General features: G+C 39.7%; 3 protein-coding genes across 6 annotated transcripts in view; 2 read left to right on the top strand and 1 right to left on the bottom strand.

The window, feature by feature from the left end:
• CCDC150 (coiled-coil domain containing 150) overlaps positions 1–10,628 on the top strand; it is a 66,933-nt gene extending 56,305 nt beyond the window's left edge. For both annotated transcript variants that reach the window (XM_042446284.1, XM_042446283.1), the window contains 10 exons: positions 787–956; positions 1,816–1,906; positions 2,681–2,850; positions 3,171–3,297; positions 3,707–3,901; positions 6,388–6,456; positions 6,547–6,708; positions 7,826–7,912; positions 8,487–8,606; positions 9,377–10,628. In XM_042446284.1, coding sequence (XP_042302218.1) covers positions 787–956; positions 1,816–1,906; positions 2,681–2,850; positions 3,171–3,297; positions 3,707–3,901; positions 6,388–6,456; positions 6,547–6,708; positions 7,826–7,912; positions 8,487–8,606; positions 9,377–9,484 — 1,299 coding nt within the window. In that variant the 3' untranslated portion in view covers positions 9,485–10,628. The remainder of the gene's footprint in view (positions 1–786; positions 957–1,815; positions 1,907–2,680; positions 2,851–3,170; positions 3,298–3,706; positions 3,902–6,387; positions 6,457–6,546; positions 6,709–7,825; positions 7,913–8,486; positions 8,607–9,376) is intronic.
• The window catches only part of LOC121919574 (coiled-coil domain-containing protein 150-like), a 475,343-nt gene that overhangs the window by 64,769 nt on the left and 396,994 nt on the right, over positions 1–13,580 (top strand). The window lies entirely within an intron of this gene.
• The window catches only part of GTF3C3 (general transcription factor IIIC subunit 3), a 54,225-nt gene continuing 51,736 nt past the window's right edge, over positions 11,092–13,580 (bottom strand). The window contains 3 exon segments of the mRNA XM_042446287.1: positions 11,092–11,831; positions 11,834–11,896; positions 12,772–12,924. Coding sequence (XP_042302221.1) covers positions 11,535–11,831; positions 11,834–11,896; positions 12,772–12,924 — 513 coding nt within the window. The 3' untranslated portion in view covers positions 11,092–11,534.

The raw sequence follows: 13,580 nt of genomic DNA, 5'->3' as shown, positions 1-13,580 counted from the left end.
TCTGCATGTTTCTCATACCATACCTCAACATCCCTGTTTTAAGAAACGTTTATCTGTGAACCAGATTTATTCTAGACTCTATGGTCCTCAATAGAATAGTGTTCCCATCCCACTTTATTTCATTGGTTTAGCTGAGTAAAAACTAATAACATTATCTCTGACACTACATCTATCTTCTGTAACTCAGCCTTAAGAAAATCAAGCGAAAAACATTTTCTTGTTTGCACAGAAGGTAACACCTGGATCAGAGGAATAGAATCAGCATTATCCAAATGATAAATTACCACAGTTCAGAGTTGAAGGAGACCAAGGACCCATACAGACAGGCCAAAATAAAGCTGCATTGGGCACTTTGGAAGTATGCTGTTTAAATGATGCATGCGTCCTAAGAGGCCAGAAGCTGTGCCAAAGCTGTGGTCCAATCCTTAGCTGAAGCAGCTTTATTTTGGCCTGTCTGTACGGATCCCAAGATAGGTTTCACAGAGCCTGTAAAGAGATAGTTTGCTTAGCATAAAGCTGCTAGTAACAGGTTCAGCCATGGATCCATCTTACCCAGTCTGTTCTATCTGGCAGTAGCAGCAACAGGAGTCCAAAGTCTTTGCTAAGCCTGCTATTGGAGAACCTCCACTGCTAGTGGCGATGCTGGGACCTAAAACTTAAGACTTTATGCATGCAAATCTGATTTGTCACTGAGCTTTGGCTTAGTACACACTGATATTATCTAAATGAATTCTTGAATTTTTGTCTGGGCTCCTTGTTGTTCTTTGACCTTGCCTGGTTTTTTAGGTGGGTAACCTACGCCGCAGACTAGAAGAATCAAAGGAAGATAATGTCAAAATGACAACTATGCTAGAGAATATTTTGGCTTCTCATAATAAAATGCAGGTTGCTCTGAAGAAGATGCAAACTGAACTGGGGCACAAGGATTCTGAGATTGCTGGCTTGAAGAAAGATAGGTAACTGGACTTTCATCTGTATACTTTGTATGGCAGTTCCAGGTACTCAGTGGAACGATGCGGTGAAGATTTAATTGGTACATGCTTTATCATCAGTCTGAGCATATTTAGCAGATGAATTACATAGGGTTGGATCCCCTCACATCCTCCCCCCTTCATCCCTCTGATTCCTTGAAAATGGTACACAAAGGAGCAGACTCCCTGCTGAGCAGTGTGAGCTATGGTGCCAAATTTTGTGGTGGTGGTGGGGGGTGGATCTTCCAAATTAGGTACTTTTCATGAGTAGGGCCTTTCTAGCCACTGCAAGCAGGCCTTAGGTATAGTGCATTATACCAAGAGCATAGTTCTTTTCCTGTGAAAGAACTGAAGGAGAATTAGTTGTCTCTACTGTTAAACACAATCCAGTCAATAGCAAGCAATAGTAAACTCATGCTTGGAACTCTATGTTGAACTCTGTAAAGTTTTGCAGTGCTCAGCTTTGCCTATATTTTATTAATATAACCAGTCATTGTTTGAGGAAGGGTGACCAGAAAGAGGGAACAAGTGAGCTAGAATGGATTTCTGAAAAACCTTTGCAAAGAGCATGAGACAAGTGTCTCAAACACAAGTGGTACTGATGCCACTGAAAAATCAGGAATAACTAATATTTATGGGGGGGAGGGACCAGAAGTAATTGTTTTGAAGAGCAAATGTGAATACTTACCCAGTTGTATGTATTTTAATTAAAATATTTAAGTTGTGCCATTAATTGTATATGTTTCAAGAGTGGAGTGAAATGAATCTGCTTTTAGTTTAATCTGTTTTGATGGTAAATTGTCCTAGCACTCTGTTTTTATTTTCCCTCTGATTATGCGTGCAGGATCCAGAGCCAGCAAAGAATCCAGACGTTAGAAGAAGAGTTGGAACACTGCCGTAACAAACTTGTCTTGGGATCTCAGCACACCATAAAGGTAAAATTAAATGCCTTGTAGGAAAGGTAACAGACTAAAATGCCTGTATGTTCAGTGTAGGTGGCTGCTCTGAGAATTTAGCACCCTTGATACATCAACCGTGGTATCGTTCTGGAACATCTGGGAGATTTGGGAATTGGAGGCATGTATTTCAGTGCTTCCTGTCCTATCTCTCTGGCAGGTTCCAGATGGTGGTGCTTGGGGATAGCTGCTCCTCAAAAAAATGGAGCTGTTACATGGCAAATTGCAAGGTGCCATTAAATTGGTGTGTATTTTAATTGAAGTTGTTTATCTGTTAATTGTTGTTCCCTCCCACGTAATAGCTCTGGGTTTACAAAACAGTCAGTGGTCAGGATCCAGTAGGGTGGCTTTACTGAAAGAACTGCTTCCATCAGTGGAACCAGGATGCAGAATCAACCTCCCTCCTGCCATCTTCTGCGTACCCCCAAACCAGCTCTGTGGAGCAGTAAAACGCTCCGGAATAGGTCTTCATGTGAGGACAGAGCTACAGGGAATATCAGAAGGAAATAACGTTCTGTCACGCTAGTGGATATCTAGTGTGACAGATGCAGGCCATTGTCATTAGTCTGGGGTGTAGTTGCTACTTGATTATTGGCTTGCTGGTTTTTCATGTATTGCCATTTTGTGTCAGGTTCGCAGTGACAGCAGGATAAGCTGTTTGGTCATAGGAATGAAATGTTGAGTTACTTAATTAAGATAGTTATGCTTTCTAACATTATTGCTCCCATCTGCTTGCTCTTCTTCCTATAAAAGATGGGCCCATTTTGTAAAGCAATAGAAACCTCTAAAGCGGACAACAAGAAGCTTGCACAAAATTTAGAACACGCTCTGCAGACTAACAGTGCCCTGCAAAGCAAACTTTTGCTTGTTCAGGATGAATTGGAAAGCAAAGAAACCGAGTACCAGCAGCTACTGGAGTGCAGGTAAGAAAATGGTCATTGATCTGAGGTTTTCTTCTTTTTAGTATAAATGGCAATATTTTGTATGTGCTCTCCATCTTGTGTTTGTGTTAAACCAAACACTTGGCAAAACCGGGCCAAAAAAGAGTAAAGCTGATCTAGACTGACTTTTGGCTGTGAAACCCAGAGTTCCAGTGGCAAAATGCAATGCAAAGGTAAGAAAATGCAACATGTGTTTTGGAAGCTTCCCCCTTGCCTGGTTTGGGACTGTACTCTCTCCTGCCCACAGTGAGAAAGCAAGAATTAACTTGTAATGTCTTTCCCCCCCTCTGCCTACCTGAAAGGGACCAGCTAATTGAGGAAACCAAGATGGAGGCAAAACTGTACACAGATCGCCTTGAGGCACTGAAGAAACAGTTTCAGACTGAGCGGGAAGTAACAATGAAAGCAGCCCACAAGGAATCAAATGAGGTGAGGAAATGGCAGCAGGAGAGCATTCAAACTTAAATGGGTCTTTCTTGACAGCTTGGATTGGTAATAAAATATTAGATTGGCAGTAGGGTCGATCCAATTTAAACTGAAGATGTACCTCTTCCCATTCCATGTTTGTGTAATGGAAGATGATAGGAATTCGGATCTTCCACATACAAACAATGTCTGCAACCACTGAGCTATGGGCCCTATCTCCCAGGGATCTCTTGTACTGTAAGGAAGAATCAGAACTCCAGCTAAACAATCCAGACAAATTGCCTTTAAAATAGCATATCAAAATTTGGGAAGCTTTGGTGTTGATAAGAGCAGAATAATCTGTCAGCATTGGCATTCAATCACTCTGTTGCTTGAAATGAACAGGAACTGACCATTTCTTGGTACCCTGTAGCTGAAGAAAGCCCTTGAAGAGGCCTGCTCTAAATCTGGGGAAATGTCACGCTGTAACAGGGAACTACGAACAAAAGTGATGGAGCTGGAGTTGGCCCTGGCTAGTCAGAAGGAAAAGGTGAAGAGACAGAAAACATTAATCACACAATACTTCAACTCCAAGACTAACAATTCACGAAATATGACGAGAATGAAGGTAAGTCAATGCCTTGGACCATGTGCGTTTTCCTTTCCTTTGGTCTCATTATTGAAAACATCCTGCACATATTAACTGGAAGACATACATCAAATTTTAGGAAGGAACAATTGGATATCAGTTTGGTTGTTAAAAGATTTTGAGAGATCTATTCATTCTGACCTACAGTAAGATATTCCTAGCTGCATTTCTGCTGTAATTGCAAAAGATCTTCAGCTTTTTATTGAAGTGGATTACACTGTAGTACTTTGTTATTGTTGTGTGCCATGTTGGCTCCCAATGTCATGCTATGTCTTGATTAATTACATAATTGTGGCTTTTGTGTTGCTTCATAGCAGCAGTCTTTTCAGTCTCTTTCACACTTGCAGGAAGAGAAGCTAGAAAGCCAGTGGATCATTGTTGGAAAGACTGTACTAGCTTTCTTCAGCTATATGTTTTTTAAAATAAGGCAAAAAGTACTTATCTTCCCTTCAACAGACATGGGTCTAAGAAAGACCAATCACAGTAATATATAGTTGGACAAGATCCTGCATCATCAGATGTGACCACAAAGACGAGATCTGTCAACATAGTTAGATCTGTTGATGTCACACACCCCAAAACATATCTTTTCAGCCTAGTAGAGGCTTGTCAAGAACAAGCAGCTAGAGACATGCCTCAGGGTCCTGCCACTACTGTTTGTCTCAGTGTGCCCTGTGATCAGTAGAGCCCATGTGTCATTTTCCAGCACTCTGGTCTACAGTGTCTTGGAAACACTTAGACTGGAGTGCTGCCAGGCTGAGAAGGTAGATTTTTGGGATCATGTTCAGGTGCTAATGCCTGCAAGTGTGAATTCCCTGCAGTTAATGAGGCAATAAGTCCAATTTACAATCTCATTAATTGTTGAAAAATATGCCAGCTGTTTTTTTTAATTGAACAGTCTATAGAATAAAAAGATTTAAATGTATTTAAAAGATAAGATACCAGTTAGCTGAGCCTAGGGAGAGGTGGGACCAAGAGAAGTGCTGGCTATCACTTATAATGCCCAATATGGCTTAAATCCAGTATATCTGATGGACTGCACTTCTCTGTACACGAGTCTGTCCAAGCTCTAAGAGCTTCAAGGGAGACTCTACTGATTGCCTACCTATCCCAACAGCACTACAATGAGGGAAGCTTCCCTACTAAAAGCCTGTGAATTTTGACTATTTTCATATTATAGCTGTGTGATACTGCTTTTTATTATGTTATTAGTATTTTGAAACGGCCCTTGGGCTACTCAATAAATTGTATTTGATTTGATTTGACTATTTTCAGACAGGATTTTGACAATTTTCAGTCTAATAAAGGCGGCCTAGCTTTGATGATCTAAAATTGGACAGGAGAAAGCTGTAGTTAATGGCTAGGATCCTATATGGGTGGGCCTGGTACAGTGTCCCTGCCTTCCCCTCTGTATGTACGCAACTCAACTCTTAGATGCCCTAGAAGGATGTCATAAATTGCAGAAAGAGAAGAGGTATACTCTGGTGTTCTTGTGGGAAAAATGTGTATGAAGTCGTGTTGTTATAAAGAAAGCCTTTTTTATTTTCAACTGTTGTGTTTCAGGTGTAACCCCTTCTTCACGAGCTGTAAAATTGTAAAGGAATACATATTTATTGAAAATAGCTATACATTATTTTTTTAAAAATTAAAATGTCTCGAATCAATATGGCATATGCTCATTTAACCTTTGGAATGTTTTGTTACATGACATTTAATGCATTACACTAAATGAAACCTCTCATTCCATATGTAGAATATGTTGATAAATATTGCAATAAATGGACAAGCTCAAACTAAACTAAAAACAGAACTATGGGCAGTAGTGCTGTTAAAAATTGTATTTATTTTTACATCTATGTAACAATCGGTTTCTCATGTACCTGACAAACACTTTACTTGGTAAAATCCTGTATGTCTTAAAGTGGTGACTAAACTTCTTAATGATTAAAGTTGTTTAAAAATATTTTCCTGTTCTTGGCTCAGTTAGTGTTCTGTGGATTATGACAATGTGGCCATGTTATTTTGTGTAGCTGCTATCAATAAATGTGCATACCTTTACAATTTTACAACTCGTGAATAAGGGTTTACACCAGAAACTAGTCAGCTGAACAAATAAAAAAGCCTCTTCATATACATTTCCCCCCAACAAGAACACTGGAGTATACCTCTTATCTTCTAGCATCTCACAGTGTTTTCTCCTTCCCAGTACTTTCCCATAAGCTGCAGAAACACAGCCACATGCTGCCTGGACATCCCCACTTGCCTGGTGACTAAATGTCAATGGGGACACATTCTTGCAGCTCACATATGACCATTAACATTGCACAAGAATGCAGTGACCTTAAAAATAGCATAAATATAACAGAAGGTTGTGCCTGTATTTGTCACTGACAGGATTTCAGCCAGTATGCATTCTGATAGGAAACAGCATTTTCTTTCATATCGTTGTTTTGAATCATTTTTAGGAGATTGAATCGGAATTGAGGCAAATGGAAGAACTGAAGGAGCAGTATCAGAAGAAAAACCACGAGCAGGTAGATTCCCTTCTCATAGTGTTCTGGGAGTTAAGCCTAGATTAAAACATATGTTATTTGGTCATGAGACCTTATTCTTCTCATGTCTAGTCCCTTAGCATCAGACAATTTATCACTGAATTAACAAGCTTGCAAAGTGAAATGCAACAGTTGGCCAAAAATCAACAAGCAATGGCAACAGAGAACAGAAACTTGGAAAATCAGTTGGAACTAGAGCGGAAACAACGGAAACAGCTTGAAGAAGAGTGCCAGGTAAACGGGCTTCTGCCCATTGAAATGAAGATCTGTGTGGTCAGTGTGGGTTTGCTGTTGAAAAGTTCAGAAACTTAATTAAGGGGCTATACAGACTACCCCAAAAGGGCGGATTGGAGCTGCCCTGAAGCCACAGCAATTGCATGTGCACGGTCCTAATCCAGCCATTGTTGCTGTTTCAAAGCAGCTTCTAAAAAGAAGCAGTTTTTTTACCGCCCCTTTTCAGGCAGCTTTTCCAGATTGGGGTGTAATACGTAATGTGATCATCACACCCCCAAGCTGCCCAGAAGCAGGCTTTCTTTGTCTGTATGTTTTAGCCCTGTGTGTAAAATTCTGGTCCACATGGCTGACCAGACCTTGTTTCAGAGAAGGATGGGGTTCCCAAGTTCCAGCAGTTGTCAAAAAAAAAAAAGGCATGGCTGAAGTCATGTCTGGGCACATTTCAGTAATTATGACAAAAAAAGCTCTTTATAAGTTGGTCAGGACTATGTGAAGGACCATAATCTCTCATATAAGGCTATCCAGATTTTCAGAAGGGGAGGGGAGGCCTTATTCTTGGTCTCATCACCCTCAGAGGCACATTTGGTAATGATGGGAAAGAGGGCTTTCTCTCTCAGTGACTGTTCTCAGGTTCTGGAATTCTAGCAGCAGATGATGGACAGGTTACTTACCTGTAATGGTATTTCTTCAAGTGGTCATCAAAGGCATTTTAGTTTTTTAGTAGTTAAGATGGATATAAGGGCGGGATATAAATACCTAAATAAATAAATAAAATGGATTGATCCAGAAGCTAACAATTATTTATGTTTTAATTACACTCGTATTGAATTTTTATATAATTTTATTTTCAGTTGCTTCAAGTCCCATCTTATAAATAAAAGTAAGAAATGATGTATATGGTTGCAGAGCATCTTGGAGTGCCTGTGGTGGTAGCCAATCAGGTCTCTGTTAGTAGTCTTCTTCCCTTGCCTTCCTGCTTTGTACAATATAAGAATCCACACTAAATGAGATCCATAGAACTGAGTGGCTGGTACCAAACTGGTCTAGACTCTTAATCAGTGTTGAAGTGAACAACAACTGCTTTTATTGTGACTTATACACATCTTGATACATTCAGGCGCTGGAAGACACAGTCAGCCATTTGAAGAAATGCAAAGAGCACACTGAACAGAAGCTGAAAGAAGCCAGTATTGAGTCAGAACAGGTAGGTTCAGAAGTAAAGGAAGAAAGAACCTAGGGCAGAGGAATTTGTTATGTGTCTTGGGGCTCCTTAGTTTGGTGAAGCTTTTAGTCCTATGGAGATTATGGAAACAGGCTTGACCTGTTTTATTCAAGAGCTTGTTGCTTGCTAGGTACATTAAAAGTAATGCAATAATCAACTGAAATTTGATTCTGCTTTATGACTTTGTAAAATCACTTGTATTAATATGCCAGTCAGGTTCAGTAAAAAACAAAACACACACACACACATGCACACACAAAGATCTACACCCTAAAGCTAGGATATTGTAACATGTCAACACAGTACAAAACAGATATTGTAACCCAACATGATTCATTATATTGCATCTTGATGGCCAAAATAGTTTGAACCACTTTCTGCCGTTTGCTGACTGGAAGAGACTCTCATCAACAGCTTCCTAATCTCCTTCCTTAAAATATATTAGCTGTTTTACTGAGCTTTACATAAGGCTATATTAAGTACATTTTGCATGCCCTCACATACAGTTACAATAGTTAATAGTTCTTTGCTTCTGACCTTGTCTTCCCTCTTCTAGATAACTGCTAATCTGGAGGAAGCTCACCACTGGTTCAAATCAAAGTTTGATAGTCTGCAACACGAGCTGGAAAAAAACAGGCAACAGAAGAATGCTGCTGAACCCAACTGTGAGGAGGAGGTCAGTAAAGGAATACCTTCCCTGGTTTAAATAGTTGTCTTGGCATAGAATTGCTAGTGGGGCTGGTACTATATGCATACTGCTTTTGAGAACATGGATTGATCCACATGAATACCTGTTAAATGTTAGTACTTCTTGCTATGTAGATGATTGCAGGCAACCATACAGCTGCACTGCAAAAGCCCTTTTAGGTTTAAGGGATTTACGATTTTTTTAGGACAGACTGAAACATTTACAAAAGGTGAGCTTGTCATCTTTTCACTGACAACTGACCAAGTGCCCTGAAGGGAAGCAACATTTGCAGGGTTACAGATTCCACAACCAGTTGTAGGGATTACTAAGACAATGTGGCTGAAACACTGAGAGTCTGTGTGGTGTAGTGGTTTCAGGGTTTGAATCCCTGCTCGGATATGGTAACCCACTAGGTGACCTTGGCAAAGTCTCACACTTTCAGCCTCAGAGTGCAAAGGCAAAACCCCTTCTATAAAAAGCCTGCCATGAAAACCCTGTGAGAGGGTTGCCCTAGTTCAGAAACAAGGCACACAACACCACCAATTAAAGGGACACCAGGCTAGAGTTAAACTTAAAACAATGTTTGTGCTGCTTGGTTGAAAGTGTTGCTTTATGCCCTCTCCCACTTTTCTTGTTATATGGTTGTATCATTTTTTATTGATTTGTTATTGTTAAATCAACATAAATTTAAAAGTTCAGTGTACATAATTTTCTGAGGTGTCTTCTCAGAGCTCTGATGAAACTTCCTTCCTCCACAGAAAAAGCCAGTGAGGCTCCCTAGCCAGGTATGTCTGAAGCGCTGGGAAACGAAGAACCATTTGAAGTTTGTTTCCAGGAAATATCTAAATGAGCTAAATCAGCCATGACCATCTTGTGCAGGAGGTTCCAGGCTCTGTGAAGTGACAATGTGGCTGTCAACACAACTTTTCAGGCCAAGATCTACCATAATGTTGCCAGAGGTACCCAGAGGAAACCTAAAGCTGAACCTTTTTCAAGTGAGTTCCACAGACTCACTGAAGTTACTTGCCAGCAGAAACCCTATGTGAACTCAGTACCCCCCATATTAATGAAGAAGAGTGTTTCTTAAAATGCATACGCACAAACTGACGAACAGCCAGGAAACCTCCAAATCACAATTAAGTACAAGTCTCAACAAATAATTATTAAAATGTCTCCAAGGAACTTTCTAAGCAGGTAAATTTCCGTTTTGTTAAAAAATTATTTGTATGTGGGCCAGTACTAAAACCTCCTCCTGAGTGAAATCTTTAGACACATAGGATGAAACATAGTGATGTACTGAATTGGGTCCTTTCCACTATTTGACCTGTGTTTGCAGTCGATATAGGGTAAAAGCGCTGAGGCTTTAGAACCAACTTCTCTCAAATCTTAATTGGGTTCATCTTGTAGATGAAATCCAAAGTTTCTTTAACTGTTCCTCTTTGCACAGATGGGTGGCATATTCAGCATGGATTAGGATACCTACAAGGCAGAGCAGTTTTGAGCAATTAATTGTAGTGCTAAGGAAACGTATAGTACTTGCCCAAAATGTCTCCCTCAAACACTAAAATATAATTGAGTCACTTTTGAGCTGAGCTCCTCTCTCCTGCCTCCTCCCTCATTCTCATAGGTTACTATGTTTGTGGATGCCTTGCTCTAACTTGCTCATTATCAGGTAAAAAAAAGAAAGAAGAGTGATTAAAGTGAGAAAATAAGCCATTATACCATTGGTGACATATTTATACATAAGACATTTGGATGCTGCATTTTAGAATCATTTTTTACACTGGTATTGCTGATGAAAAATTTGCCTTTTGCCTGGATCTCTACAAAGAAGCCTTACTGGGATTGGGCCAAGCTATCCAAGAGCACTTAGTGATTGTGTTTCATCATAAATCATGACCAAGAATATGTTGTAATTTTGCTGTCTTTCCAGAACAATCACAATATACTATGTAAATCTGATGTATATTTGTTGGTAGGTGTATTTATTTAAGAATTAAAACTTATACTTTTTTTTTTACAACATCTGCCGTTGTGTTTTTACAGTTACTGTTCTGTACATCTGTCCTGTTTCTTAAGCAACAACGCAGAAGAATAGCATAGGCTCAGCTGTATATAAAATAACATGCTAAACGTAACCTGTAAAACAGTTTCAATTGGCCACAAGTCTTGGAAAAAATCACGTCAAGTAGCACTTAACTGTAAAGAAAAGTGTTTGTGCCATGGCAGATTAAGGCTGTAGTTTTATGCAAATTTATCTGGATGTAAATCTCACCAAAATCACTGTGTGCCTTTATTACAGAAAGTGCTATTTTGGAGGGTAATTAGGCTGGGCTTTGGTCCTTTGCTGTATGTCCTTTTTTTATGGTGGTCATGAACCAGCATGGGCTGCGTTTGACCAAGAGAGCTTCTTGATTCTATCCATATCATTCAGAAGAAAGAAAATATAGAACTGGACAATGATGACCCTAAGAACAGTTTACATTAATTTATTGCTACAATATCCAGTAACAGAGATGCTCACTTTTATCTATTTATGAAGTAGAAAAATGCACATAGAAAAAGTGAATTGGAATTTCAGCAGAATTCAAAATGATGCTCTTCCTCCAAAGCAGGATATATGTTCGTTCTGGAAGGCAACCATTTGCTCCAACACCACTGAAGTTATAAAAAGCTGAAATCTTTCAGGCACAGTAGCCTCTGCTTCCACAGTACTTTTAAGCATAATTTCCAAGCTGCCTTATGCTTAAATGGTCCTTGTGACTTATTTTGCTCATTTATATGGCTTTAGTGATCTGCAATCTGCATCATTTCCAACTGGGTTGTCACAGGTCAGATCTGATTAATCCATATCAGGAATGTCCTCTGTAAACTTCACTGAGTAAAGCTTACCTGGTCTACTTTAATGCTTTACATTCAACAGAGAAGACAAATACCTGAGCACTGATTGGTACAATGGCACCAGTCACAACAAATGATATGCTCCCAAAGCATATCTTTGGCATTTCCTCCGTCTTTCATAGTTTCCGTCTCTGTGAAAGCGGGAGGCAACATCCTCATACCAGCTCGGTCTCCTCCCCTTGAAAGCAATGAAAGAAATCCATCCTTATCCTTATTGCCTTCCTGCCTATTGGGCTCTGGTGATGGCTCTCTCATTACACAGCTCCATAAGTATACAGCAGATGCCGAGCCATTCTGACATTTCCACTGCTCTGATAGATGAGTGACAAATTGAAGGCAATATCTCTTCTTAAGTCTGTCTGGTCATCTTCTATTCCCTAATTGGGAGAGAAAGGCAATTCATTTGTCTCAGCATGTCTAACATGGCACATGGTCAAACATTTTACACCTGATATTACTGCTTACAAGTTTTATAAAATAGGATTTTAGAGAGAAATATTAACTAGTATACTGCACACTCAACCCATTTTATTATTTCTTTCCCCTGGGTTTTCAAAAGCCCTTTCCTCCAAAATGGAGGATGAACAATCCTTACATCATTATACAGTGTTGTTTTTAAGGGGGGAAAGCGAGAAAATGAACCAGCTGCCAACAATCTAATATAATTCACTGAACCAAACCATTTAATAACAAGGCAGCAAAACTTTTATTTGTAAACACTGCTTCGTTGCTAATATAGTCAATCCTCCACATTCTCAGGGGTTGGGGCCAAGGACCTCAGCAAAAGTGTGTGGGGGGGAACCTGACTATGTTAGCCCCCCCCCCCCAACATGAATGATAAAGAGCCCTCTCCCATCCATAACTTTTTTCAACCTTGCAACACATAGCCTCTCCCACATTTCCTTCTGAACTCCCTTTCTCCAGTCTACCTACACATTACTAATTGTGTATACTGTGAATCTACCTGAAATTCTGGATAAAACTCCAGACATCTGATAAAGAAGGCTGCAGCCCACAAATACTTTATGCCATTATAAAAGTGTCCCAGGACTCTGGTTTTTGTTTTTAAAATTCATAAATATTTAAAAACTCACTGAACCTCTAGAATGGGCTCTAGAATGTCTACATTCTCTACATTAGCTGCTGGGCACAAGGCCAGAGAAAGGTGGATGCACATTAAACACTGCAGTAAGTGTGTGTGTATTTAAACACTGAAAGTGTGTGTTTTGAGGATGTGGGATTTCCAGCGTACCTCCAAGCTCCATGGGGGAAGTTCCAGTGCCTTTTGGTAGTAGTGAATAGCCAAATGTACCAATCCCAGTTGATGAAGGGCACGACCTAAGTTGTAGAAAGATTCTTGACAACAACCACGGAGGCCCAGGTACCTCTGAAGGAAAGAGAAACCCTGTGTACAGAAGAAGGAGGGACTCTGAAGTATCAGAGGTTATACTACCAAATGCAGAGCCATCTTTGCCTCTTCATTAAGTCCAATAAAACCTCTTGCTTGCATCAGCTTTGAATAAAGAAAGAGCATTAAAAGCTGGTTTCAAAAAGGCAGCTCCTAATGCAGTGATTTGACTGTTGGACAATGTTTTCAAGTTAAAAGATTCAAGACTAGGTTGCTGGAAGGATTCTCAGAGCCAGGCTTTCTCTCAAACTAGGCCATGTAATGATCCCTGCGCTGGAAAAAAAGGATGCTTTCATTCTTCCATTTTTTCCCAGTCTCAAAATTTAAACTTAGTCGAATGGTAACAAAAATGGAAGATGACAACTCTTTGAGGGGATAACATGGTCTTAGAAACATGGGAATGATTAATGCAAGCCAGCAGATATTAGGTATCTACCTTATTTTCTTAATTCCCTTTCAGTACTATAAATAACGGCAGATTATCTCTCTTGCTGCACCGTAAATCTTAATACAATTTCACCTGTAGTCCCAATTTTTTTCAAAAATGAAGCAAGAGAGCAATACAGGAAGTAATCTACTTTTTGTCTGATAGGGAAGAATATGATTAATGAGAGAAGACTAACTGAAAGCCATCTAGGCTGATAATGTTCAAA

The sequence above is a fragment of the Sceloporus undulatus genome, chromosome 1 (genome assembly GCF_019175285.1).
Source record: "Sceloporus undulatus isolate JIND9_A2432 ecotype Alabama chromosome 1, SceUnd_v1.1, whole genome shotgun sequence".
Classification (NCBI taxonomy): Eukaryota; Metazoa; Chordata; class Lepidosauria; order Squamata; family Phrynosomatidae; genus Sceloporus; species Sceloporus undulatus.
The sequence above is the reverse complement of the archived record's forward strand: the minus strand, read 5'-3'. Positions and strand labels throughout refer to the sequence as shown.